General features: G+C 35.9%; 1 protein-coding gene across 2 annotated transcripts in view; it reads right to left on the bottom strand.

Annotated features, from left to right (window-relative positions):
- The window catches only part of drosha (drosha ribonuclease III), a 195,722-nt gene that overhangs the window by 20,717 nt on the left and 149,052 nt on the right, over positions 1-25,953 (bottom strand). For both annotated transcript variants that reach the window (XM_030122783.1, XM_030122784.1), the window contains 4 exons: positions 25,057-25,198; positions 14,608-14,690; positions 8,922-9,025; positions 618-710 (listed from right to left, as the gene is read on the bottom strand). In XM_030122783.1, the coding sequence (XP_029978643.1) occupies positions 618-710; positions 8,922-9,025; positions 14,608-14,690; positions 25,057-25,198 (422 nt within the window). The remainder of the gene's footprint in view (positions 1-617; positions 711-8,921; positions 9,026-14,607; positions 14,691-25,056; positions 25,199-25,953) is intronic.

Genomic DNA, 25,953 nt, shown 5'->3' with positions numbered 1-25,953 from the left:
ACAGTAAGCTGTCAAAGATCCTATGGAAGGGACAAACTTATCGCCAGCTTAGAGCAAGACAGAGCTCTTTCAAGTAGGGGGCCGTGCAGGGGATTTCCACATGAAGGGGGGGGCGGGGGTGCGAGATGTTTGATGGATTTAGGTTTCATTTCTCGCAGGCTCAGCTGCAGCTTTATCGTCAACCCCTTCAACCCTGAAAAGGCCTTTACGCAGAGATTCACTTTCTTTACTTTACAAAAGCGTGAATGTGTGAGCACACACAAAGGTGTGCAAACAAAACACCCCCACACAAACACACACACACACATCCCTGTCCTGCACAACACCATCCCAGGCAAACCTGAACATAGATCTGGAAGCGCTGTCGCCTCGTCACAGGCTCTTCTGCTGCACAAAGTGATATTTCCATAACACAATTTACGTCAAATCAATAATGAATCGATTCATTTTCATTCTGCATAATGTCTCTCCCAATAGAATAGGCCAACAAGAGCTTAATTGCTATAATAAACACCATCAATAAAGCATAGCCATTATTCTCGAGCCCATTAGCGGTGCATTGAGAAGAAGCGCTCCTTGTCCCGTTGTGTCTTATTATATTGTAGTGTCTTACTCACCTTGGGCCTTTGCCACAGCCGATTCGCTCCCCTTTGAAATACACGGCCACGGTGTAGGTTCGGGCGTGTGATGGCCCCACTGTCTGCAGGGTCCTGCAAATTCAAACACAGAAAATATGGGATGAGAGGGAGGGGGGCAGAGCTGAGAAATAATAATAATACCCAGGGGAAAGGCACAAGGACACTCAGGGACAGTGTCCTTCGGAGAAATAACAAGAAAAAGGGATGAGGAAAAAAGTTTCCAATTGGAACAAATATAATTCATCTCAAGCGGCAGGTTGAGAAGAGGGGAACAGCTCTTGCTTTGAGAGCACACAGCAGCATCTGAGGGATATATAAACAACTTTTAAAGCCTCCCCAACTCCCTACACCCATCATCCTCAGATAAGATAAAAAAAAAATGACATGACTGGTGAGGAACTGCAATAAGGGAATGACAACAGTGTTTGAAAGACCTGCTTGTCTTTAGTGTGCTCGGAGGGTAAACAACATGAAGCTAAAGAGGGACCGAAAACTTAACAGAATGACGACAAGAGAATATCACTCAGCTAATTTACACTTGTACCTCACAGATAGATTAATAAATAAATAAAAGCCCGTCAGTTCTGTTCCCTGTCTTTTGAGACACATTCACAGGACTGCAGACAAAACTTGGGAGATGTTTGAAATGTTAACATTAGCATAAACATGTCCGACCCAAGCTGTGAGTGGTCTAAATTATTCACAGACAATTTACTTATTTCAGGAGAGCGATCTATTTTTAATGCATTGTGGTCACTTATGACACTTTATCAATAATTCAGCCCTCCTTTCTCACTTACAAATGAAGAAGCACATAGCATGTGTGGAGCAAATAAGACTCGTGTGCGCGGCACTTCAGCCAAATCTCAACAGGGAGAGTGTGTCACTTGGAATTATCACGCTGCTAAAATAACAAAAAACGAGTCGAATAAAAAGGAAATCTGCGAGGCTGCTGGGAAGTTGTCAACTTCAAGGCTGCGCACAGATGGAAGTGTGTGAGCACGAAGAAAGAGCGCCGTCGACGGGGCTCATATGAGCTAAAAGCAGCTACTTACTGAGTCGGCCCGTCTCCGCACAATGTGCATGTGTCTGCTCCCCGCTGTGTTTTACAGAACCCAGATGTATGGTGCAGTGATGGTGCTGGGCCTGAGGTGTGGATCTGTCATCAGCCAGACGCAGTCATAAAGGAACCTTCAGCTGGGACTTGGTGCATTAACTCCTTTCTTTCTCCACTTTTTTGCATCATTTCCTGACCTCCTCTGTGATATTTGCCTGCACTTCATACTTCTAATCAAATTCAGTCAGATCCGTAAGTCATCCTGATAGGTTTGACACCATCAGCAGGTGTACAGCTGTTATACAAGGAAGCATGAATCACACTTGGCCACCAACATGGGCCAAGTTTTGCTAAGACAGTTAGTTTGGGATACCTGAACTGTGTTTGTATGAGCTACTTATGCATAGTCAGAATATTACCTACAGTAGATGATGATCTGCACATCCCCAGTTTGGAAAAGCAGTCATAAGTACTTGCCCAGAGGCTACACAATGTCCTGTAGTCTAACAGCATATTTAAAGACATTAATTGACATTCATTTGACTTTTCAAGGTCATGTCACCAAATGAAAGCCCATATGTGACTTCCTATCTATTGCCCAATAGTAATTATGTCAATATCTTCAACTGTTTTTAAGTAATTATAGCACTTTGAAATTTGTCTCATTATAAACCAATGGGGAGTTTTAAAATTTCAAAAATTCATAAAAAAAATTAAAAAATCAACATTTCTCAATTCTTTGAACAAACTTGGCAGACCTTACCCCAAAGAACCTCTGCTATGAATTTCAATTGATTCTGGCTGATAGTTTTGGAGAAGAAGGGTCTAGAAATCTGGATATAGATGACCTTGGCTTTGACCTTTCAAGGCCAGTCAAGGTCAAAGGTCATGGCTCCAAATGAAAGCCCATAAGTGACTTCCAATCTATTGCCAATAGAAATTATATCAATATCTTCAACTGTTTTTGAGTTATAACACTTTCAAATTTGTCCAATTATAAAAGAATGGGGATTTTTACAATTTCAAAAATTCATAAAAAATTCAAAAATCTTTATTTCCCAATTCTTTGAACAAACTCCGTAGATCTTATCCTGAAGATGTTCCACAACAAATATTGAGTCATTCTGACTGACAGTTTCGTAGAAGAGTCTTGAAAAATTGTTTACGGATGGACGACAACTGATACCAATCGTCCAATGGACCTTTTGGGCCATTGGACTAAAAAAAGGGTTTGGTTGAAACCCCTAGTATGTACACTACATGGACAAAAGTATTGAGACATGTTGAATTCAGGTGTTTCTTTTCTAACAGGGGTCTGGGATACAAAACAATAATGACAAATGTCATAATATAGTTTAATATTGTCATAAATATCATTGAATTGGTTAGTTTTGTTTAAATTGTTATCTTTGCTCTGACTGTAAATAATTTTCTACCACAACTAACCATCTACTTTCTTCACCTCTCACTTAGGAAGAAAATTCTCCCATTAAACTTTAAGGAAATATTGATGTTTATAAATTATATGGATAAAAATATTGAGACAGATCATGGCTACGGTTTGTAAGATGTCCTCTTCATGTTGATTTGAGATATAAAAATCAAAATTTCCTTAAAGTTTAACAGGAGGTTTTTCTTCCTATGTGAGATGTGAATAAAGTAGATGGTTAGTTATGGTAGAAAATTATTATTTACAGTCAGAGCATGAACAATATTTTAGAAATTTAGAGGTAGAACATTAAGTAAAAGCCATCTCTGAGACGTTTTGGAAACAAAGATGACAATTTAAACAGAACTAACTAATGCAATCCACTGATATTTATCCCAATATAAAACTATATTATGAGCCCAGACCCCTGTTAGTAAAGAAACGCCTGAATTCAATGTGTCCCAATACTTCTGTCCATATAGTGTATTTTCTGTTACTGGACGTGTAACAAAATAAACAACAGCAGACGTCAAGTGCCGCGCACAGTGAATCCTCCACTCCATTATCATCCTTCAAAATACATTTTAGCCACATAAAACAATCCAATACTCAAAAATAACAGTGGCAAGCATTACTTTTGTTTGTACCGTCTGTCTGCTATCACACATGTATTACTGGGGACTGAGACCAGCAACTACAGTGTTCTGTCGGCAGAATGACTGTATTTTTGGCTTTGAAGACAGTGACAGAACAGCTTCATATCCTAATCTGAAACAATGACCTGACAGCAGAGGGAAAAGTTGAAATATTCTTAATAGGGCATGAATAATGCAATGTTTACAGGTGAAAATATACAGACTACGCTACGTTATATACAGATATTGTTGAATTGAGTCTTACAATGTATCAAATGTTTCCAACAATGTTCAGATTCAGAGATTTTTTAAAATTTTATTATTACCCCGCCCCCCGAAGGGGAGGCAAGGGGTACTGTTTTTGGTTCGGTTTGTTAACACTTTAGCAGCAAAACTATTCATTGAATTCATACCAAATTGTGTTTATAGTTTGCCACTCACCCAGAATAGATCTCATTACATTTTGGGAACAGTCGGTCAAAGTTTCAAATTTTAATTAATTTTTTAAAATCTTTTTTTTTTCTATTTACTTGTAATGGGCAAAATTTCAAATGTCTGTAGCAGCAAAAGCATTGGTTGAATTCATACCAACTTGGGTTTACAGATTGCCAGTGACCCGGAATAGATATGGTTAGATTTCAGGAAAGTAGGTCAAAGTTCTAATTTTGTATGAATTTTTAAAATCAATTCAATTTACTTCAAACTTGCCACATATATATGGGCAATTGATATGCTGACATCACCACACGCACAGACATGATGACATCAGCTGGATCGATGCCCAAATAAGCTACAATATGTGCGAGGGGCAGGGTTTGTTGTGCCTGGCACCACTTGTTTTATTTTTATTTTGGTCACCTGTCAGTAGTGTCACATCCTCATTATTAAACTACCATTAACAAGAAAAGCACTCGGAGGGTGCAGACCTCTGCCAAGACAGATCTTCGTGAAAATCCATCCATAACTTTTTGAGTTATCTTGCTAACAAACAAGCAAACACGCAAACACACAAACAAACACAACAACAAACACAATACCTCCTAGCAGAGGTAATGATATAGTATGAACAGACAGTATGTCATTAAGACGTGATGTAAATAAAACTGTAACCTGTTATATTGAGCTTCCTCCAAAACGAAGGCTCTGAATGACCAAGTTCAGCCATACAGTGTATATATTTAGAGTTTTTATGGTGAAAGGTAGTAATGAAAATGATGGATTTGCAATGTCTAACTGGGTCTGCTTCTGCGTTCCTGGCCATGTTATCTGCCCCAGTCTGGTAGGCAATGTATTGACTATGAAGGTGCATCATGCTACCCCAAAACTACAACCTAGAGCTGGGTGAGGCATGAAATCAACTGTTAAAAATAACAAAAACTTGAATTAGGCGATAAGAAAAATGCCTTAATCGCAAAACTGGCATTAGTACTACATCAGGAGACATTTCTAGTTCAATAACTACAGAAAAAAAGTAAATCTGATCATTTTTCATAGTAATACATGCTTGTCCGATCACTACCTCTTATTTATTTACCTATTTTTTAACAAATAACAGTTTCAAGAAGTGCCTTTTGTTACCGTTATTTGTTAAAACAGTAGGTGCATATTACTTTTAACATCATATAATAATTAAATATTACACTAACATAATAAAAATAAAACAACTGGTGCCAGGTGGGAGAAAAAAAAGATTTAAAAAATTCATTAAAAAAAGTTGACTTTGACCTACTTTTCCCAAAATATAATCAGATCTATTCTGCGACACTGGCAATATATAAACCCAGTTTGGTATGAATTCAACCAATAGTTTTGCTGCTAGAGTGTTAACAAGCACAGAAACAAACAAACCGAACCAAAAGCAATACCCCTTGCCTCCGCTTTGGGGGGGTGGGATAAAAATAACAAAAACTTGAATTAAGTGATATGAAAAATGCCTTAATCGCAAAACCGAAATTAGTACTACATCAGGAGACATTTCTAGTTCAACAACTACAAAAAAAAGTTAATCTGATCATTTTTCATAGTAATATATGCTTGTGTAGTCACTACCTGTTATTTATTTATTTATTTTTTAACAAATAACGGTTGCAAGTAGTGCCTTTTGTTACCGTTATTTCTTAAAACAATAGGTGCATGTAATTTTTTACATCACATAATAATTAAATATTACAGTAACATAATAAAAATAAAATAACGAATTATCCATGATACTAAAATAAGGCCATATCACACAACTCTAATACAAACTCTCCTTTAATAAATGTGCATTATTTACCAAATACAAATGTGTTTGTGTCTTTCCGTGCATTTAAATGTTGAAATTCTGGTCAGCCCGGATCTCCATTTGTTTCTTGTTCACGTTCGTGTAGGCGATAGAGTTAGAGAGCAGTGTTGATTGTAGTGTCAGAGTTGTGCTGTGTCAAAAATGGCCATGCGTCGGCCAGACAGACAGAATAATAAACAAGAGGAGAGCCGACGGGACCATCGGATGAAAACACGGAGGACCGCAAGCGAAGATGAGCCATCGAATTATCGAGGAGTTCATTGTACATAAAACTGCTCCATCTCCAGCTGCCCTTGTGCTCTGCGTCCACCCCCCCCCACCCTCCACCCCCCATCCTCCTTGTCTTTCTCCGACAGAACACTGTTTGTCAGTTTCCATGGCGACGTGCATACTGCTTCATGGCAGCTTTCAAAAGCATTCTGTCAAATGACACTTGCTCCTTGACCTTTTGTCAAATAAGAGGTCTCTTTGGGCGTGTTTATTTATCACAACAACAGAGACCTTTACACCGCTATTCACAATGTTCAGGGACCAATGGCAGAGCAAAAAGTCCTGTAAATTATGTTTGTGCAATTTCTCTGAATGTGTGCTGCAGCCCATGTGACGCCTGAATGAGCCTTCTCAACTGTGCAGTTTGGATTTCAGTGAACAGAAAGGTGTGTGTGTGTGTGTTTTGTCTTGTATGTAGAGTGTACATGTGAAAGACGGTATGCACATGTTATGTTTCTTGAGTAAAATTAGCCCATCAATGATTTTTCAAGTTTAAATTTTGATGTTTCAAATAAATAAATAAAATAACCCAACAAGTGGTGCCAGGCACAACAAGCCCCACCCCTCGCACGTATTGTACCTTATTTTGGAATCAATCCAGCTGATGTCATCATGTCCATGCATGTGCTGATGTCAGTATATCAATTGCCTCTATATATGTGCCAAGTTTGAAGTAAATTGAAACAAAATTGATGTTTTTATAGACATGTGAAATTTCACCCATTATAAGTAAAGGGGAGAAGAATTTATTTTTTAATTCATAAAAAAATTTGAACTTGGACCTACTTTTCCCAAAATGTAACCACATCTATTCTGGGTCACTGGCAATGTATAAACCCAATATGGTATGAATTCAATCAATACTTTTGCTGCTACAGACATGTGAAATTTCACCCATTATTAGTAAATGGGAGAAGAAAAAATAATTTTAAAAATCCATTAAAAAATTTGAATTTTGACCTACTTTTCCCAAAATGTAATACCATCTATTTTGGGTCACTGGCAATCTATAATCCCAATTTGGTATAAATTCAAACAATAGTTTTGCTGCTCCAGACATTTGAAATTTTGCCCATTATAAGTAAATGGAGGAAAAACAGATTAAAAAATTCTAATAAAATTTGAACTTTGACCTACTGCTCCCAAAATGTAATGAGATCTATTTTGGGTCCCTGGCAATCTGTAAACCAAATGTGGTTTGAATTCAACCAACAGTTTTGCTGCTAGAGTGTTAACAAACAAACAAACAAACCGAACCACAAACAACACTCCTTTCCTCCCCTTCGGGGGTGGGGTAATAAAATAAGTCTTATCCCTTTCCAGCTTCTACATCAATTTGAGCCTTATACTAACACTGAAAACCAGTTGAAAGACGTACTTAAATCTTTCAACCGCTTAACAGTACTAATAGTACACCATGAAAACATTTTCACAACTTCTCATGTGCTCAGAAAAACAGTCCAGTTTTTAGCTGTGACCATGCAATTCCCAGCAAAGCCAAGGGACTTTATTTAGCTGAAAAAGGATCACAGAAAAACAAACAAACCAAAAATAAAAAAGAAGCTGAAAAACAGAGCCGTACTGGAACACTTCATCCTTCAGTTTCACCCAAACAATCAAAATCAACACATTTAGAGATATGTGGTTTCTGCTGGACAGGAAGAGCATGAAAAACTAATGTGAATATTAATGGATGGATGGATGGATGGATGGATGGATGGAAGGATAGACAGACAGACAGACAGACAGACAGACAGACAGACAGATAGACAGATAGACAGATAGATAGATAGATAGATAGATAGATAGATAGATAGATAGATAGATAGATAGATAGATAGATAGATAGATAGATAGATAGATAAAGTGGAGTAAAAAGTATGGTCTGTGCCTCTGAGATGCAGTGGAATCTAATCTAATGTAATCCAATCCAATCTAATCCAATCTAATCTAATCTAATTTAATGTATTGTAATCTAATTTAATGTAATATAATGTAATCTGATCTAATGTAGTCCAGTCTAATTTAATGTAATCTAATGTAATGTAATGTAATGTAATATAAAGTAATATGATATAATGATAAAATATAAGATAAAAAAGTGTATTTTATAGTAGCATAAAACTGAAATATTGAATCAAAGCATATTAACTCTATACTGAAATTGAAGTGCGGTAGTACAGCGCTGCAGTAAAAGTACAAGCTATGATAAATACTGTTATGTTCTGCTATTGTGTGAAAATGTATAACTTTTTGATAAGTCACCCTCCACCTGGGTTATATGCATCAATTTACATAGTTAAATCTGACGTGTGACAGTTAGGTCAAGCCTTCCATTATAAAAAAAAGACCTACATAGTCATCCCCATCTGGTTATTGTATGCATTTATCACAACATACTGTCCATATATCATATTCCAGATGGATTTTCTAAGAAACATTCCAGGCTCTAATTGAAGTCAGATGCGTTTTTTTATAAATATTTTTCTATAGGTAGATTTCAGACAAAGAAGGAAAAAAAGTGCAAAGTCTGCTTTCTAAACCCCGTCTGTCGCTGATTCTAAAAACTTTGCTGATTGTGTGTGTGTGTCTTTTTTTGGGGTCTTACTTGTACAGTGGGATATCGGGCTCTTTGCCCTCCGTTCTCAGGGTCAAACAGCACTGCTGCAGCTGAGACTTGGGGTCATTCCAGTCCTGGTTCAGAATGAACTCCTGCAAGACGCAAGCACACACATACCATCAGGCTTCTCTCAGAGCGTCACGAATGTCAGAAATAAAAATCATCTGCGGTTACTCTCCCCCTTCACTTGCTCGTGCTTTTATTTCATTCTGCCTTTGACCCTCTCCTCCTTCTCCTCCCTCTTTTTTTTTTTTTCTTTTGCTTTCACTTATTTGCTCTCTCTGACTGGCTCTACATCTGTGTCTTCACGGTGAGTACAAATCACAGGCTACTTAAGACAAAAGCCAATCCCCGGCCAGAAATAAAGAGCGTCTGGGAGTCTCCCAGGTGTGCAGCCCTGATACATTTCTCTTATCCAAGGGGGACTTCTAAAAGCCCTTCCATTAACAGGGAAGCAGTCTTGTCATAAAAAGGCAGACTTTGAATCCAGAACTGTCTGCTCCTATTAATTTTCTACAAAGAGTGCTTCTGCTTCTGTTGCTCGCGCTCCCCTACTCTCTCGCTTTACTACCCCCTCAGCCCCTCCATCTCTGCTGTTCTTGCTTTTGCGCTTTACTTCCCTTTTTCTCCTTCCCACTTTTTTCGCTCTCTGGGGGGCATCTACACTCCTTCTTTAGCCTAAAGCAGAGAAATTTGGCTGTTTTGAAAAGAGCATAACATACAGGCCAGCTCTAGTACAAACCATTTCAAGTGCATAGATGCATGTATACTCACGCAATCCCTTCTATATGCATAATCACAGAGAGCAGCAAAAAAAAAAAAAAAAAAAAAAAAAGTGAACATAAGGAAAGGAGCATTTATGTCCCTGGTTTTGCTTCTCTATTTCCATCCAAATTGGATGAAGCAGCACAGTGTGCATCGCTGTGGTTTCCAGAAGGCTATGTAAGGAGACGTGCTGGCTGTTTCACAACTTTTCTCTTGGAAGTGGAAATGAGGTGCTCTCTTGCAGCGACCATGATGCAAAGCTCAGCTCCTCCAGAGCTTGGGAATCTCTCTGGAGAGCCACACCAAGACAGCAATTAGCATGGCATATCAGACCACTGCAGCAGCTTCACAAGGAGAGGTCCACGCTGTGTGGGTACTCGTACATGTACACTCGTGCACATGCCTGTTTGTGTAGGAGAGTTTACAACTCACACAGGATAGATAACCCTGTTGTTACACGGACAATATTCCCATTTTGAATACTTATAACCTAAACTGAGAATTGTTATAATTACAGACTCTGAATTAACACTTTACATCAGAGGTGCCACATTCAACCTAATATGATCTCACCTGGTAAAAAAAATAACGGTGAAAAAAGAAAATTACATTATAAAAATGTGTATATGTACAAAGTTTCCATAAAAATGTGAATAACTAAAGAACCTAAAATTTCTTAAGAAAAATAAGAGCAATTTTAACAATATTTTGGGCACGGTCAAGCAGTTACATAGGGTAAAAAAAATAGTTCAGATGATAATGAGTCGGCCTACATTTACCTGGCATATAAGTGTAATACGTGGATGGAAAGGGTATTTTTAGTACTTTGAGGCCACGCAAAGACATTAGTCATTATCAGCCATTTTCACTGTCTGAAATCTTTGTGAAAAACATATCAGTTACATAGGGTAAAAAAAAAAACTACTTTAAAATTGGCAATTTTTCAGCATGTCAAAAGTTCATGTTTTTTATTCTAAGTTGCCAAAATCAACATTACCATAGTGCAGTGTTTTTCAACTTTGGGGTCGCCTGGAATTCAAATGGGGTCGCCTGAAATTTTTTAGTAATTGATAAAAAAAACCCAACAACTTACTAATAAAAAATACATGAGTTGAGAGAGACAATCCCAATCCATAAAAGACATGATAAACTGTGAAGCTGAAACTGAAGCACTGTGGTGGTACTGTTTATCTTTCAAATGTTCATTGTGGTCGGTTTCAGATGCTGCAGCTCTTTCATAATTCATAGTTTGAGTTCTTGTTTGTTCAGTATTAATTGTCAGCCTTGTAAATCCAAGCTGGACTGACTGTACATATCCTGACCAAGGAAAATCAAATTCTCACTTTGTGCAGTAATCTACACCTGGCTTTTCTGCCTCCATCCATAATACTATACATTATATAGACTAAATGTCGTCTAAAATTAACGTTTCTTTGCAACATAGTATAGCAAACTATTACATGATCAAAAACAAATTAATTTTAGCAAAAAAAAGTCTACGTTTTGAATGTCTGGGGTCGCCACAAATTTGGCCTGTCCTTTACATGGATGCTAAATGGAATGATCCAATGAGATGTCTAAATGCTCCAAAACCTTTCTTTTTTTTAAATTTTTTTTTTTTTTTAAATGTGCAACGTGGTTCCATCTGATGTGAAGACATTTTACCTGCTAGAAAATATAATTTTTTTTAAAAAAAGACAGCGAAGGAGAACGAGGAGGAAAAAGTGGCTTTCGATTTTCAGATGTTTCCTTGAACAACTCATTGTTTTCAGTTTTTTGACCACTGAGGCATTGAGTAACGGCTTCAATAATTAAAGGTCTCCTACAAAAAAAAAAAAAAAAAAAAAAAAAAAAAGTTTCAAACCATAGATCAGCTATGACTTTCTGTCCTTCCTGGAAACTCACCACATATCCTCATGCGAATAGAAACAATCTATGTATTTCAATTAGACGGAAACAACTGAACTGAACCTATAGTATAAGGATAAAATAAATGGCTATTGAAGCTAAATTTACACAATTTTGAATTCAATAAATTTAGTTACTTCAACTTAATTTTGCATAGAAATGTTTAAAAAAAAATCATGTTAGTAGTACTAGCATAATTCAGTCTGACAATTAGAGGTTTGTTGGATATTCTTAGATTAAACTCTCATTAGCATTACTTACAAAGATGAATGCAAATTGTTACCTCAGTGTTTCAGAGCCAGTATATTTTCTTTTTAGAGTGTACATGGATTATACAAATGTTTCACACAATGTTTAAGTGCAATAGCCCGGTTATTCAGTCACCTTTCAATTCAGTTGTGTTGTTATGAATATTATGAGCATCTCTTTCATTAGAATGACACAATATAATATGTATATGCATAAACAGTTCATGGTTTCTACTTGAGCCACTTCAGATTTCCATAGCAGTGGTGGCGAAAATAACTCCTACAATAATTCAGTACGTTTCCTATAATTATGTGTTTTACTATTTTATCATATTTATTATCTAGATTGAGAAAACCCCTCGCAGAACAAATTATACACTGTGCATAAAGCATTTTAGTACTATTATTTTACCTCTGAAAAGACCCTTTGCTACTTTTGTGTCAGTTCTCAAATGAATTTTTCTCTCTATTTAACCTTTCGTATGTGATTTAGGACCGTTTATTATACTATTATCCTCTGCGTTTTGCATTTTTTTGAGTGAAAATCTGGTATTTTTCTATATTTAATTCACTGATCATGTAGATGTTCAAAGCTTAGATTAAAGTTGAGGGTTATTATATCAAAATCAAAGAAAATGGAAGAAAAAAGGACTTTTTCAGTGAAGATATTAATAACTGAACATAAAAATAAGTGTCTCCATCCACTGTCATTGATCCAACTCCATGGGTTTTACTGGTGAATCAATGTTGTAGAAGATGACGGTGTTTCCATGGAAACTACGGAGCCTCTGAATGTCCAAATGGGTCATATCTGATGACCATGAAAAGATGACAAACTGCATTTTACGCCAGTTATTTACATGTATTGATAGGATTAATGGATCAACAGGTATTAAACAGTTTAGATCAGTAGATGGTTCTGGTCACTGGTGGATGTTTGGGTCTTTATGGGTTAAGGTTGGTATAACGGTCCTGAAACATGTTTTAAACTGGTCAATCTGTCTTGAATGTAAGGAATTTCCAGTGAGGTTGTGTAAACTGATAGGGTGGAGGTCGGATTGGATCTATTGCTTCTCATTGAGGAGGTCTGTGTATTCAATATACGTTAGAAGTGATGGCTATTAGATTCAGGTGCGGGCAACGTTTTAGTTAAGGGGACATTTTTGTTTATGAAATCATAAGCTTAAAGGTCGGCAGTTTATTACGGACTATTACTGCAGATTCCAGTAGCACTAGAGCGGAAGAGGTCAGAACATATTCATAGATCAGAACAATGGGCTCATATGTCTCTTAGTTTTATCTTATGCTGTTGCAGCCTTGACCTCAGACATGAATCTGAGCCATTTAATTGTCGCGTACAGGAAGGTGACTCCACATTATAACCACATAATTAGAATTACACACAATATTTTTGCACACTTATGATGTATATTTCTTTTATCATATTGATAATATATTGTCTAGCACATTTTGTACAAATTGCTGTTTTAATATTTATATTTGATATATATGTGTTCAGAGTTATATATATATATATATATATATTTGTATATTTAGAGCTTTATAAGTATATATTCATATATTTCTCTTTTTCAGTTGTATTGATAATTTCTTTTCTTCTATTTTTTATTGTACTTCAAAGGAACAACTGTAACACCCACTAACTTCCCCTTAATAATTAACCCTAAAGACCCAGTGTTAAATTTCTGGCAGTTCCCAAATACATTTTTCTTTATATTTAAGCATATTTTAAGTGATTTACCACCATTTATGATAATATTATTCTCTGTATTTTGCATTTTTTTCCAGTGTAAATCATGTATTTTTCTATATTTAATTCACTGATCATATACATGTTCATGAAAATTCAGAGTAAATTCAAAGGTTATTACATCAAAACAGAGAAAAGCTGAAGAAAAAGGGACTTTTTCAACAAAATATATATCACTAACTGATTAAAACAAAGTGTGTCCATCCACTGTCACTGATCCAACTCCATGGGTTTTACTGGTGAATCAATGTTGTAGAAGATGACGGTATTTCCACGGTAACTACAGAGCCTCTGAACGTCCAAATGGGTCATATCTGGTGACCACGAAAAGACAACAAACTGCATTTTCCACCAGTTATTTACATGTATTGATAGAATTATTGGCTCAACAGGTATTAAACAGTTTAAATCAGTGGATGGTTCTGGTCGCTGGTGGCTGTTAGTGTCTTTATGGGTTAATAAAGTATTCTCATTCTAAGTACGTGATCATTTGTGTTATTCTCTACAGCAGGTTTACTAAAGGGAAATGCAAAACAGTTTGTCTGCTTAAATGTGGACAGTTCAATGACGCCTGAAAACACAATCCCTCCCCTCTACACATCTGGCCAGTTTTGATAGAAACATGCTCAATTTATCCAGCCATAAGAAGTGGAGCCTATCACCAGCACAAACACCTCTCAGATCAATAGAAAAACACTGAAGACCAACATTAACAACCCATGAAACGCGTCCCGACACAGCTGCGATTCCCATTAAAGGTGACTAAAATAGGGAGCCGCCAATATGAGAGACATTCAAGAGCCGAGCACCACTTCAAGCCTTGTGTCAATGGCAGCGCCATTAGAGCCCGGCCATTAGCTCCTTCCCTCCCCTTCCTCCTCCTCCTCCTCATCAGCTGCCTGGTTCTTTCTCTCGGCAGTGCCTGGCTCAGCTACTCATTGATCGGACTCCAAGTGGTGAATGTCTATCAATAGGAGCTCACCTTCAACCGGGGGAAAAAGCAGACGTTCATGAAGGTGTGCACAAACTCCAGATCTTTATCAATGTAGAGGGCTGCGATGAAAGCTGCAGAGAGAGAGAGAGAGAGAGGAAAGAGGAAGCATTTATAAAAAGTGGGTGATGGTTGGCATCTTCTGCTGGCTCTCGTCCTGGATGTAAGGTATATAGAGCATTTAAACCGGTGCAAAAATGTCATGTAATGCACAGGTGTCAAACATCCGGCCTGCCAAAGGGTCCAATCCGGCCCATGGGATGAAATTTTGAAACACAAAAATTATACTTAAAGTATTAACAATTAAGGGCTTTAAAATTATTTTACTTCAGGGACCACATACCGACCAACTGGATCTCAAGTGGCTCTTGTTTTAGTTAAAAAAAAAAAGGAAAATTACATGAAAAACTTTACATTTACAAACCAAAACATGAACAAGTGGTGCCAGGCACAACAAACCCCGCCCCTAACATGTATTGTAGCTTATTTTGGCATCGATCCAGCTGATGTCATCATGTCTATGCTTGTGCTGATGTCAGCAGATCGATTGCCTCGATATAAGTGCCAAGTTTGACGTAAACTGAAACAAAATTGATGTTTTCACAGACATGTGAAATTTCGCCCATTATAAGTAAATGGGAGAAAAAAAAGATTTAAAAAATTTGTTAAAAATTTGAACTTCGATCTACTTTTCCCAAAACATTTTGACATCTATTCTGGATCACTGGCAATCTATAAACCCAATTTGGTATGAATTCAACTAATAGTTCTGCTGCTACAGACATTTGAAATTTTGCCCATTATAAGTAAATGGGAAAAAAAAAATTAAATTCATTAAAAATGTGAACTTTGACCTACAGTACTTTTCCATAAACATATTCAGATCTCTTCTGGGTCACTGACAATCTATAAACCCAATCTGGTATGAATCCAGCCAACAGTTGCGCTGCTAAAATGTTAACAAACAAACAAACAAACAAACACAGTGAACCAAAAACAATACCCCGTGCCTCCCTTTTGGGGGGGGGGGGGGGGGTAATAACCTGAACAAATATGAGCAACCTGAAATGTCATAAATGATGACAACTCCAAATTTTTCTGTTGTTTTTTTTTAAGTGTGAAAAAATTATGATGAAAATAATTACATTCACAAATGAGGCTTACACTGTTGGAAGCTGACAGCAAGAATCTATCCCCAAAATCCCCCCAATCCTCTGCTCCCCCAAGTATTTGGAAAAAACACACCCCCTGGTGTCAAAATATGACATCATGTAAACTCAAAGTAGTGGCATGAAGAAAAAGAATTGTTAGGCAATCGATATGAACTCAATTTGAGCTACACTGACCTGATAGTGACAGAATAATGGTAAGAGAACCAATTTTTCCACCTAGTGAATGAAAATGACACCATATGAACTCTGGATGGTAGACAGAAAATTGACATTGGACAGTAAGACAATCAATATGAACCAAATTTTTTCTCAGTCGGCCTATTATTGTTTGATTTCTGTCCAAAAAATGGATTTTCAACTAAGGTGCCCCCATTTGGATGACTTATAATACTCAGAGAAGCTGAAATCGATAGGGTTCTTCCACTAGGGGTCCCCTATGTTGGTTATCAAGGGAGAAGAAATCCAACCAAATATGTCCTAGTTATCGTGTTCACACCAAGGATATCTGGTGGGGGCATTCGGGGTAAAACCATCATATCCTCGAAAGTCGATTTCGGGGATATAACTGTCCTTTCATAAATGGTGTGAATAATCTAAACCACAATGAACAACCTGAAATATTTTCAGAAAAATAAGTGTAGTTTTACCAATATTCTGCCTGTTACTGAAAGTTTTATGTATTTGTAGATCCACTGGGGTTTGTAAGCTGTGATGCACATGTATAAATGATAAACTGAGGCAGAATATTATTAAATTTACACTTTTTTTCTTAACAATTTTCAAGTTGTTCATATTTTTTTATGTAATGTTCAAGTATAGTTTGTATTGTGAACATTTTCATATCAATACCAGACAGGGGAAATTAAAAAAAAATAAAAATATGGGGCCCCTTTTTGGATGAAGTACGGAATAGAGAACTGAGCAGATCCGACTGCAGTCTTGGGTATTCCTATAATAACTAAAGGGATTGATATTCTGATACCACAATGTATTACAGTAAATTTTTTATTGTCCTGGCCTAGGCTGTATCTCACCTGGAAAGATTTAAAATGTAACAACATATCCTGACAGTACTCTTTTTTTGTTGTATTTTTTTGTTTGTTTAGTTTTTTTAATTTGATTTTCATATTGTTATTGATCTAATTTCTTATAATTTCCACCTGGTGTATCACTGTAAAATGTTTAATGGGTGAAAAGAAAGAAAAACGATAAAAAGTGAGTTACAAAAAAAAAACAACCAAAAAACATTTTCATATTGTTCTTATTTGTTGTTGTTTTTAACTGTACAACTTTTTATGTTTTTAATCTATTCTTGTTTGTATTTTATTCTTTTATCCAGGTTTTACCTATTCTTCTGTATTTTTATTTATTTATTTTTAATCTATTCTTGTATTTTACTCTGTTTTTTTTTTTTTTTTTTTTTTTTTTTTAATTTCCTGTACAGCACTTTGGTCCCCTGTGGTTGTTTTAAAGTGATTTACAAATAAGGTTGGATTGGATATTGGAATATTACTTTTTTCACCCTAAAACACGGAGAAAACTTTAGAGTTAACATTACTGATACGTTCTTATCTTATTATTTTTTATCTTTTTTAAAATTATTATTATTATTATTATTATTATTATTATTATTATTATTTATAGTATTTTACTAGTCCGGCCCACCTGAGATCATTTTAGGCTTTATGTGGCCCCGAAACTAAAATGCGAAATAAACGGTTCTGTAGCTGCATGTTTTTTCCATCAAAGCAGAGTAACAATAATTTTACTTGCACCTCATTTGCATATTTTGACCTTAGTTTTCAGATAATGATTTTACACAGTGAATAATATAACATGCTATTAAAGTACAATACATTGAGATTCGGTGGTTTACAAGCTTTTCTTAATCTCTTCATTCTACTTTCTTATAAAAAAACTGTGCATGTTTGGGCAGATTTCTAGACATACAGCAATTAAGTAACACCAAGCGACAACCTCTGGAGCAATGAAACAATTAAGGAAGTGTCAAAAAAAGATGAGGTAAACTGAATACCCACTGGGGGCTGGCTCCGACCCCTCAGACCAGGGGTGTCAAACTCATTTTAGTTCAAGGGTCACATACAGCCTAATATGATCTAAAGTGGGCTGAAGCAGTAAAATAATATAAATAATAAGGATAAGAACATTTGAGTGAAAAAAGTAAATTCTGTAATGAAAATGTTTACATCTACGAATTGTACTTGAACATAACATGAACAAATATGAACAATGTGAACATTTTTTTAGTAAAATAAGTGCAATGTTAACACTATTACGCCTTAGTTTATCATTTATACCTGTGAATCACAACTTAGAGATCACAGTGGGTCGACAAATATACAAAATATGAAATAACAAGCAGAATATTATTAAAAGTCCACATACTTCTCTTAAGAATTTTCAGATATTCACATTTTTTTGGAAAAGGCTAGTCTGTAAATATCAAGATTTTTGTGTAATTTTACTTTTTTTTTTTTTTACACTAAAACAGAGACAAATTTACAGTTTTCATTATTTATAAGTTATTATGATTGCATTTTACTGGCCTGATCCATTTTAGATTGAATTGACCTAAAATGATTTCAACATCCTTGATTACACTGGTCAACAACAAATTTATTGTTTAAGTTTTTTTGAGCTGATTTAGGATAATTTTGGTGTGCTGAATCCAAAAATCACATTAATTTTGCTCAATCAGGTCAACTTTCTGAACTCTGCTACATATTGGCTTTTTAACATTTTTGCTTACATTTATGGGCATTTTCACATCATATGATACAAAATAATTTCATATTTCTTGCAATAAACGAGTTCTGAAGATTTTACTTTTGCCAATTTATGATTGTTTTTTTAATATTACAGGTGAATGAAATGGCTTCGACTAGAAGATCTTGCAAAAATAAGCCTGACGTATTCTGCTACATCTGCGGTGAATACACCATTGTACCTAACAGGAATCAAGTCACAAGTTTCATAAAGTGTGCTTACCAATCTTATTTTGGTATTAAACTTGGTGACCAAGATAAAGTTTGGGCGCCACACATGGTATGCAAGTATCAGGGACGCTGGGATGCAGTCATGATGGCTGATTACTGCTGGACTCTGAAGAGAGACATCCCTGCTGCCGAGCATTCGAGGGGTTCGAAGAAACGAAAGTTCATGCCCTGAATTTTGCACAATGACGATTTAATGTTCAATTTACCTTTATCAATATCTATTATTCAATTTACAGGAATTAAAGTTTGTAACACTTAATAAATACATCCTGTTAGAAAATGATTTTTTTTCTCTTAAAACCTGTTTTGGGTGAGAACTATATAAAAAAATCAACTGATAAAGTCACAAAAATGTAATCAATTTTGTGAGAAGATCAAATTTTTCAAAACCAAATTAGCAAAAAAAAACGACCTGATTGAGAAAAACAGATGTCATTTTTGGATTTAGCGGTGCAAAATGGTCCTAATTCAGTTGAAAAAACCTAGACAACTAACATTTTTTTGTAACCCACTGTTATTAATATCTTCAGTCTAATTTCTGCATTTCACAAATTCATCCCAGGGGCCGGATTGAACCATTTGGCGGGCTGAATTCAGCCCCTGGGCCACAAGTTTGACACCTGTGCCTTAGACCACCATGTTAAAATGGTCATCTTTACAGGTGAAATGAGTGTTTACAGCCTAGTTTTGGTCCCTTCATCATTGGCCTTCACAAACCGAGTGACAAAGATAATGTAAAAACTATCTATACTTGACACTAATAGGACGTTTATGCGCTACATGTATTGCCATATACCGATAGCTCATAAAAAAAAAAAAAAACAAACAGTAGTAGAAAGAACAGGACAGTAAGGAGAGAATAGAGAGGGGCTTACATACTACACAGACCAGAACCAGGACTTGAACCATTATATCAGCTTTCACGAATGGAAACACTGACTTTGAGGGAAAATCCTGGCTCCAAAGAAAAAAATAAAACCTAGATTCTCCCCTAGATATTTCAGCTCCGCATTCATTGATTTATTGACTGAGCGATTTAATGTTCAGATCAACCATTATGTGGTCTCTAATGAAGGTAGTTTATGTCAAAGGTGCAGAGTGAGTTTTCAGAGCCGATTAATTAAAAGCCAAATTATCGGTATTATACAGTTGTGGAAAAAAATATTTGACCACTGTGGTTTTCTTCAATTTCTTGTTTATTTTAATGCCCGGTACAACTAAAGGTAAATTTGTTTGGACAAATATAATAACAACAAAAATAGCTAATAAGAGTTTAATTTAAGAGCTGATATCTATCCATTTTCCATGGTTTTCTTGATAATAACCAAAATCACTTCAGTTCTTACATAAATATCTATGGCAATGTACTGACAAAAACAGTGCTTTTAGGCATTCCACGTTTTTTTCTGTCTGTTTTAGTGACATGATCCACACAGGAGTTAGTACTTGATTGCATAACCATTATTTTCAATGACTTTTGATGGTTTGATAATTTTTTCCATGACTGTATCAGCCTTTAAAAATGAGTGAACCTCAAGTCGTTAACAGTTTCAAGTAGCGGTCACTCTAAATATCTGATGATTTAATTTTGATAAATGTTCAAATCATCCAAAATGAAAAAAAAGAGAGAAAATGGCCATTAACGCTTTATCAGGAAAGTGACTATTTTTTGGTAATTTCCGCAAACATTAAATACGTGGCCAATCCCGTGCCTCAGTGAGGTTAAGAAGCATGTTGGAGAGATTTGATAGAAATTTTGAAGCTGTAAATAGTGAATATGAGTGATTTTTGTCAGTGTATGACCTTATAACAGTTGTTTTATTGCATGTTAACTTTTTAGCAAGTGCTGCTCAGATGTTTTATGGCAATAGGAGGTAGATCATGATGTCCACTAACACACTGAGGTTGAAATTTTGAATTTCAGAGTATTTCAATGAGTGCCATATAAAGGGTTTTAAGAGAAAGCATCGCATTAAAGCAGTGGTTCCCAACCTTTTTTGGCTCTTAACCCCTTTTAACATCACAAATTTCTAGCAAACCCAGACATTCAAAACAGAGACTTTTTTTTTTTTGGCTAAAATTTAGTTGTTTTTGATCATGTAATAGTTTGCTATACTATGTTGCAAATAAACATTAATTTTAGACAACATTTAGGCTATTTAATGTATATAATTCACCTTTTTGGTGTATTAGTGGGGCCAGGCAGGCGAAGAAATCTTTCCATTCTCTGTTTGGTTCCTTTTTTTCTGACTGTGACTGTTTTCGGGCAGGTTGAAGCGTAGTAACACACATGGTCACATGATCAGGCCAATGAAGATATGTCCTCTCAGATATTATATGCTGCATTTTATTTGAACTTGATTTTTATTAGGAAAAGTGTGTGGTGTTTTAATTATAATGAAATATATATTGAATTATTAAAACATTTTTATGAGTAATTTTTTTATTTTTTTTTTAAATAAAGGAAGGTCATCGATTTTTTGGCGGATCAATCACCTCTCTTCATAATTTCTTTTTTCTTTTTATCAATTACTAGAAATTTCAGGCGAACCCAAGGTTTGAAAAACACTGCATTAAAGCTTTATTTCTTCTTATTTCCTCTCATATTAATCATATGTCGAGCCCATTTTAATACATCCGATATGAAATAGTTCTAGTTAGCTACACCTCCGACAGCTCCAAAAATATAGCGCCAAAGCTTCATTATAAATTATTAAAAGGTGTCATGTATGATAACACTGGGTTACAAAAATTGTTTTTTTGCAAGTTGTCTAGGTTTTTTCAGCTGAATTAGGATCATTTTGCACCGCTAAATCCAAAAATGACATCTGTTTTTCTCAATCAGGTCAGGTTTTTTTTGCTAATTTGATTTTGAAAAATTTGATCTTCTCACAAAATTGATTACATTTTTGTGACTTTATCAGTTGATTTTTTTATATAGTTCTAACCCAAAAGAGGTTTTAAGAGAAAAAAAATCATTTTCTAACAGGATGTATTTATTAAACTTCAGAGAACTCTTCTTGCATTTGGTCCACTGACGCAGATACTCGGTGCATGACTTGCATACCATGTGTGGCGCCCAAACTTTATCTTGGTCACCAAGTTTAATACCAAAATAAGATTGGTAAGCACACTTTATGAAACTTGTGACTTGATTCCTGTTAGGTACAATGGTGTATTCACCGCAGATGTAGCAGAATACGTCAGGCTTATTTTTGCAAGATCTTCTAGTCGAAGCCATTTCATTCACCTGTAATATTAAAAAAAACAATCATAAATTGGCAAAAGTAAAATCTTCAGAACTCGTTTATTGCAAGAAATATGAAATTATTTTGTATCATATGATGTGAAAATGCCCATAAATGTAAGCAAAAATGTTAAAAAGCCAATATGTAGCATAGTTCAGAAAGCTGACCTGATTGAGCAAAATTAATGTGATTTTTGGATTCAGTACACCAACATTATCCTAAATCAGCTCAAAACACCTTAAACAATAAATTTGTTGTTGACCAGTGTAATATAGCAGCCAGAGGGGCTAAACCACGGGTGTCAAACGTGTGGCCCGGGGGCCAAATCCGGCCCACCAAAGGGTCCAGTCTGGCCCTTGGGATGAATTTGTGAAATGCAAAAATTACACTGAAGATATTAACAATCCTTTTAGTTCAGGTTCCACATTCAGGCAAATTCAATCTCAGGAGGGCAGGACCAGTAAAATACTACCGTAATAACATAGAAATAATGACAACTCCAAATTTTTCTCTTTGGAAATGTAAATATTTTCATGTATTTAGCATAATATTGTTAAAATTGCACTTATTTATTCAGTTTGTTCATGTTACTCACATCTTTTGAAAGGATAGTTTGTAGATATAAACCTTTTCATAATGTAAATTTACTTTTTTCGCTCTAAAAGTTTGGAGTTGACATTATTTATATATTATTATGTTATTATTTTACTGGTTCGGCCCACTGCAGATCAAATTTAGCTGAATGTGGCCCCTGAACTAAAATGAGTTTGACATCCCTGGGCTAAACCAATACTTACTTACTTTTATATTTTACTGCAAATACACTTTCACTAAAGCAGATTTTTTTTTTTATTTGTAATGCAGTATTCTTACTTTCATGGTTATATAAGATTGAAGTGTAATGAATGGAGAGTTACAGGGTGGTCTGAGTGAAGTGAAAATGATATAAAAGTGCTGAGTGTCATCTTCATCTTGTGGCCATCCCTTTGTTTTCCTCTTCCATTAGCCGGTGCTGCATTCACTCATCTCAGTGACTAAGACAGTGGGACATGAGAAAGGAATAATAGGTAATATTTCAGGGGTCCAGTGAGGGCCCGCTGTTGCTGCAGGGCACGGCTGTTCATATGCCGAAGAGCTGCACTCATTTTCAGCTCTGACCCTCGTCCTCTTCCAGTACCATCAACTCTGCTCTGCCCCGCACCACGAAGAATAATTTGAAAGGCAAATGATATGAAGGCCTGTATTGTCTTTACCCTGGTGTGTTTGCGGATGTATGTGTGAGTCATGCATTAAGGTTTGCCAATTTAATGGCTCCCTAGAACCCATTTGATTTGTTTTTTTTCCCACTTTTGCTTCATTTTTGCCAGTCTGGAATGATCTATTCCCATTGGACTACAGTCAGTTTTACTATTAGCTCCCTCTGTTGGGCTAGTGTAAACTGCCCTGGGTTTCCTCCAAAAAAAAAAAAAAAAAATCAGTCTGCCTCTGTTGAATTTTAATAAACACAGGCACTGATGTGAAGAATATTTTATTATCAATGAAAGCATTTTTAATATACTTGTGTAAGAGTGGTTCCTGTGCTCTTTGGATGGGATACATCCAGGCAAACAAATGTAAGAAAACGCTAAGGCATAGTTGTACAAAACCCAATTAAAGGGGTCATATTTTGCTAAACCCACTTTTATCAGTCTTTGGTTCATTTATTTGTGTATTTGTGGATGCTAAGAGTTCAAACAGTTTGAATTTGAACCCTCCAGGTGCTGCAAAGCTATCTTTATATTAATTTTGGCAAAAATCAAGTGGATTTCTACAACCTGTTTCAATTCCTGCTTAAATTGTTACATTTTATAACTAGTTTGCAAATATAAGGTCAAGACTTCTGACGCACATTTCTCAGAGTACGACATAATTGTTTGTCAGCAGCAGTGGTTGTAGTAAAAACTGAAAATATGACCAAACTTTGAGCCGATTACCTAAAATATTGAGTTGTTGGATGTATTAACGAACACAAGCAGCTGAACGGGACAGAGAAGCATGGTCAACAACGTGGAAGGGGGTGGGGTCATGTGCATTTAAAGGGCTAGCGCTCAAAACGACCTTTCTGGTGTCATTACTCAGAAATAGGGTTGAAGATGGACCTGTGGAATTCAGACCCAAGCATAGCATTTACAGTTTATGTAGACCACAGGGAAATGTTTTAAAATGCAAAATATCACTTCTTTAAAAAGACTAATGCCAGAATGTAAGTTTGATGCATTTGGTTTAATATTACCTCGTCTTACCATATCTCTGTTCATAAATCTATTTGTACTTAAATGTCATTTTGCACCCTCTCATTCTGAATATTACAGCTTGTTCTGCACCGTACCATTTTATTGTGGCTCATTACAGTTATTATCCATGTTTTTTAATTAGATCTTTTTTATACCTCTAATTCTTTATTTATAGTGTTTGCTATTGTGTTGTATTTCTTTTTTACTCTTGTATTCTATTTTCATTGTTTGTCATGCTGGTGTTACACTGTAATTTCCCAGTTTGGGTTAAATAAAGAACATCTATCTACCTATCAAATGTTAATAAACACATTTTAATTAAGTGTTAAGTGTTTTCTTGGATGTTTAGCACTTTTTTTTTTGTTCGTTCAGTCATTTTCACTGCTTACTCTTATCAACCAGAAAGAATAGTACTATATATTATTAATTGTGAGAGATCGAGGCAGCTTTAGTTGGTGGAGCTTCAAGAAAAGCTAAATCACTGCTGCTGTTATATGAAGCATAGAAAGCTTCTTCCAGTGTCTTTAGCGGTGAAGTGACTGTGTTTGACATCTAACACAAAGGGAACAAAAAAATCAATAATGGCACTTCATGCTGCCATCTTAAACTGCACATTCTGGAGAGACATACAAGAAAAACGGATAAGTAGAGAGAACTACGAAGGCCTTTAAAGGTTTCTTTTCTTTTTGTTTCATATTTCTGCAAATGAATGGAACAGCCGTGAACATACACTCTAAAAGGTCAGCCAGAGTCTTGGTCCGTAAGGCGACGGGTCGCTTGGTTTTGTCGTTGGTGATGGCGAATTCCTGCATGCCCAGCTCCTCGGCCACTTTGGCCTGCGTGCGGTTGTTGACCAGCGAACTGCGAAGAAGCTGAGGACACAAACAAACAGAGCGTCACATGTCTGTGTCCAGCTGTCAGAGATGCACAAAGAAGAAATGGCAGAAAGACAGTGATAGTCAGTGGAGGAGAAGTGACTCTGAATGTGTAATTCAACACATCCCCCATATCGCCGGATATCAAAATGAAACTAACTAGTAATCTACCGAGCATAATAAAAACCAAGCACTATCCAAATAAATATTATGTGGATATGAAAATAGTCACAGCAAGCGGTAAATTATACTAAAATGGACTCAACTGGCAAAACACATTAACAAATACAATGTGATAAAAGAGGACTGGAAACATTTCAGACTGAAAATTCACTGTCGTACAATACAAAACTTGAGCTCCAGATAAAGAAAAGGTCCATTTGAGGATAATTTGAGGCTCCAGCCATCTGACACCGCAAAGAAATCAGCCACAGCTTCAGTGTTTTTGAGTTTTTTGTTATTCTCACTCCACTGCACATCAGTATGGAAACACTGTCTGGGGAAAATAAAAAAGACTGAATTTTAAACCAACAAGATTGTAACTTAGGAAGATTCCCACTTGATTTGTCCAAGTCACACAGTTAAAACTTTATGCTGTGTTCAGATACACTTTTCAACCACTTCTTTTTTTTTTTTTTTGCGCAGAATGCAGACTGTGGAAGATCACACACAGCTATTGTGTGCAGTGTTAGACTCTGGAGACCCTGCATTTTGTCATAAGTCTTCATATAAGCTTCATGGCTCATTTTATC

Source organism: Sphaeramia orbicularis, chromosome 20, assembly GCF_902148855.1.
Source record: "Sphaeramia orbicularis chromosome 20, fSphaOr1.1, whole genome shotgun sequence".
NCBI lineage: Eukaryota > Metazoa > Chordata > Actinopteri > Kurtiformes > Apogonidae > Sphaeramia > Sphaeramia orbicularis.
Note: the sequence above shows the minus strand (reverse complement) of the source record. Positions and strands in the feature narration are given on the sequence as shown.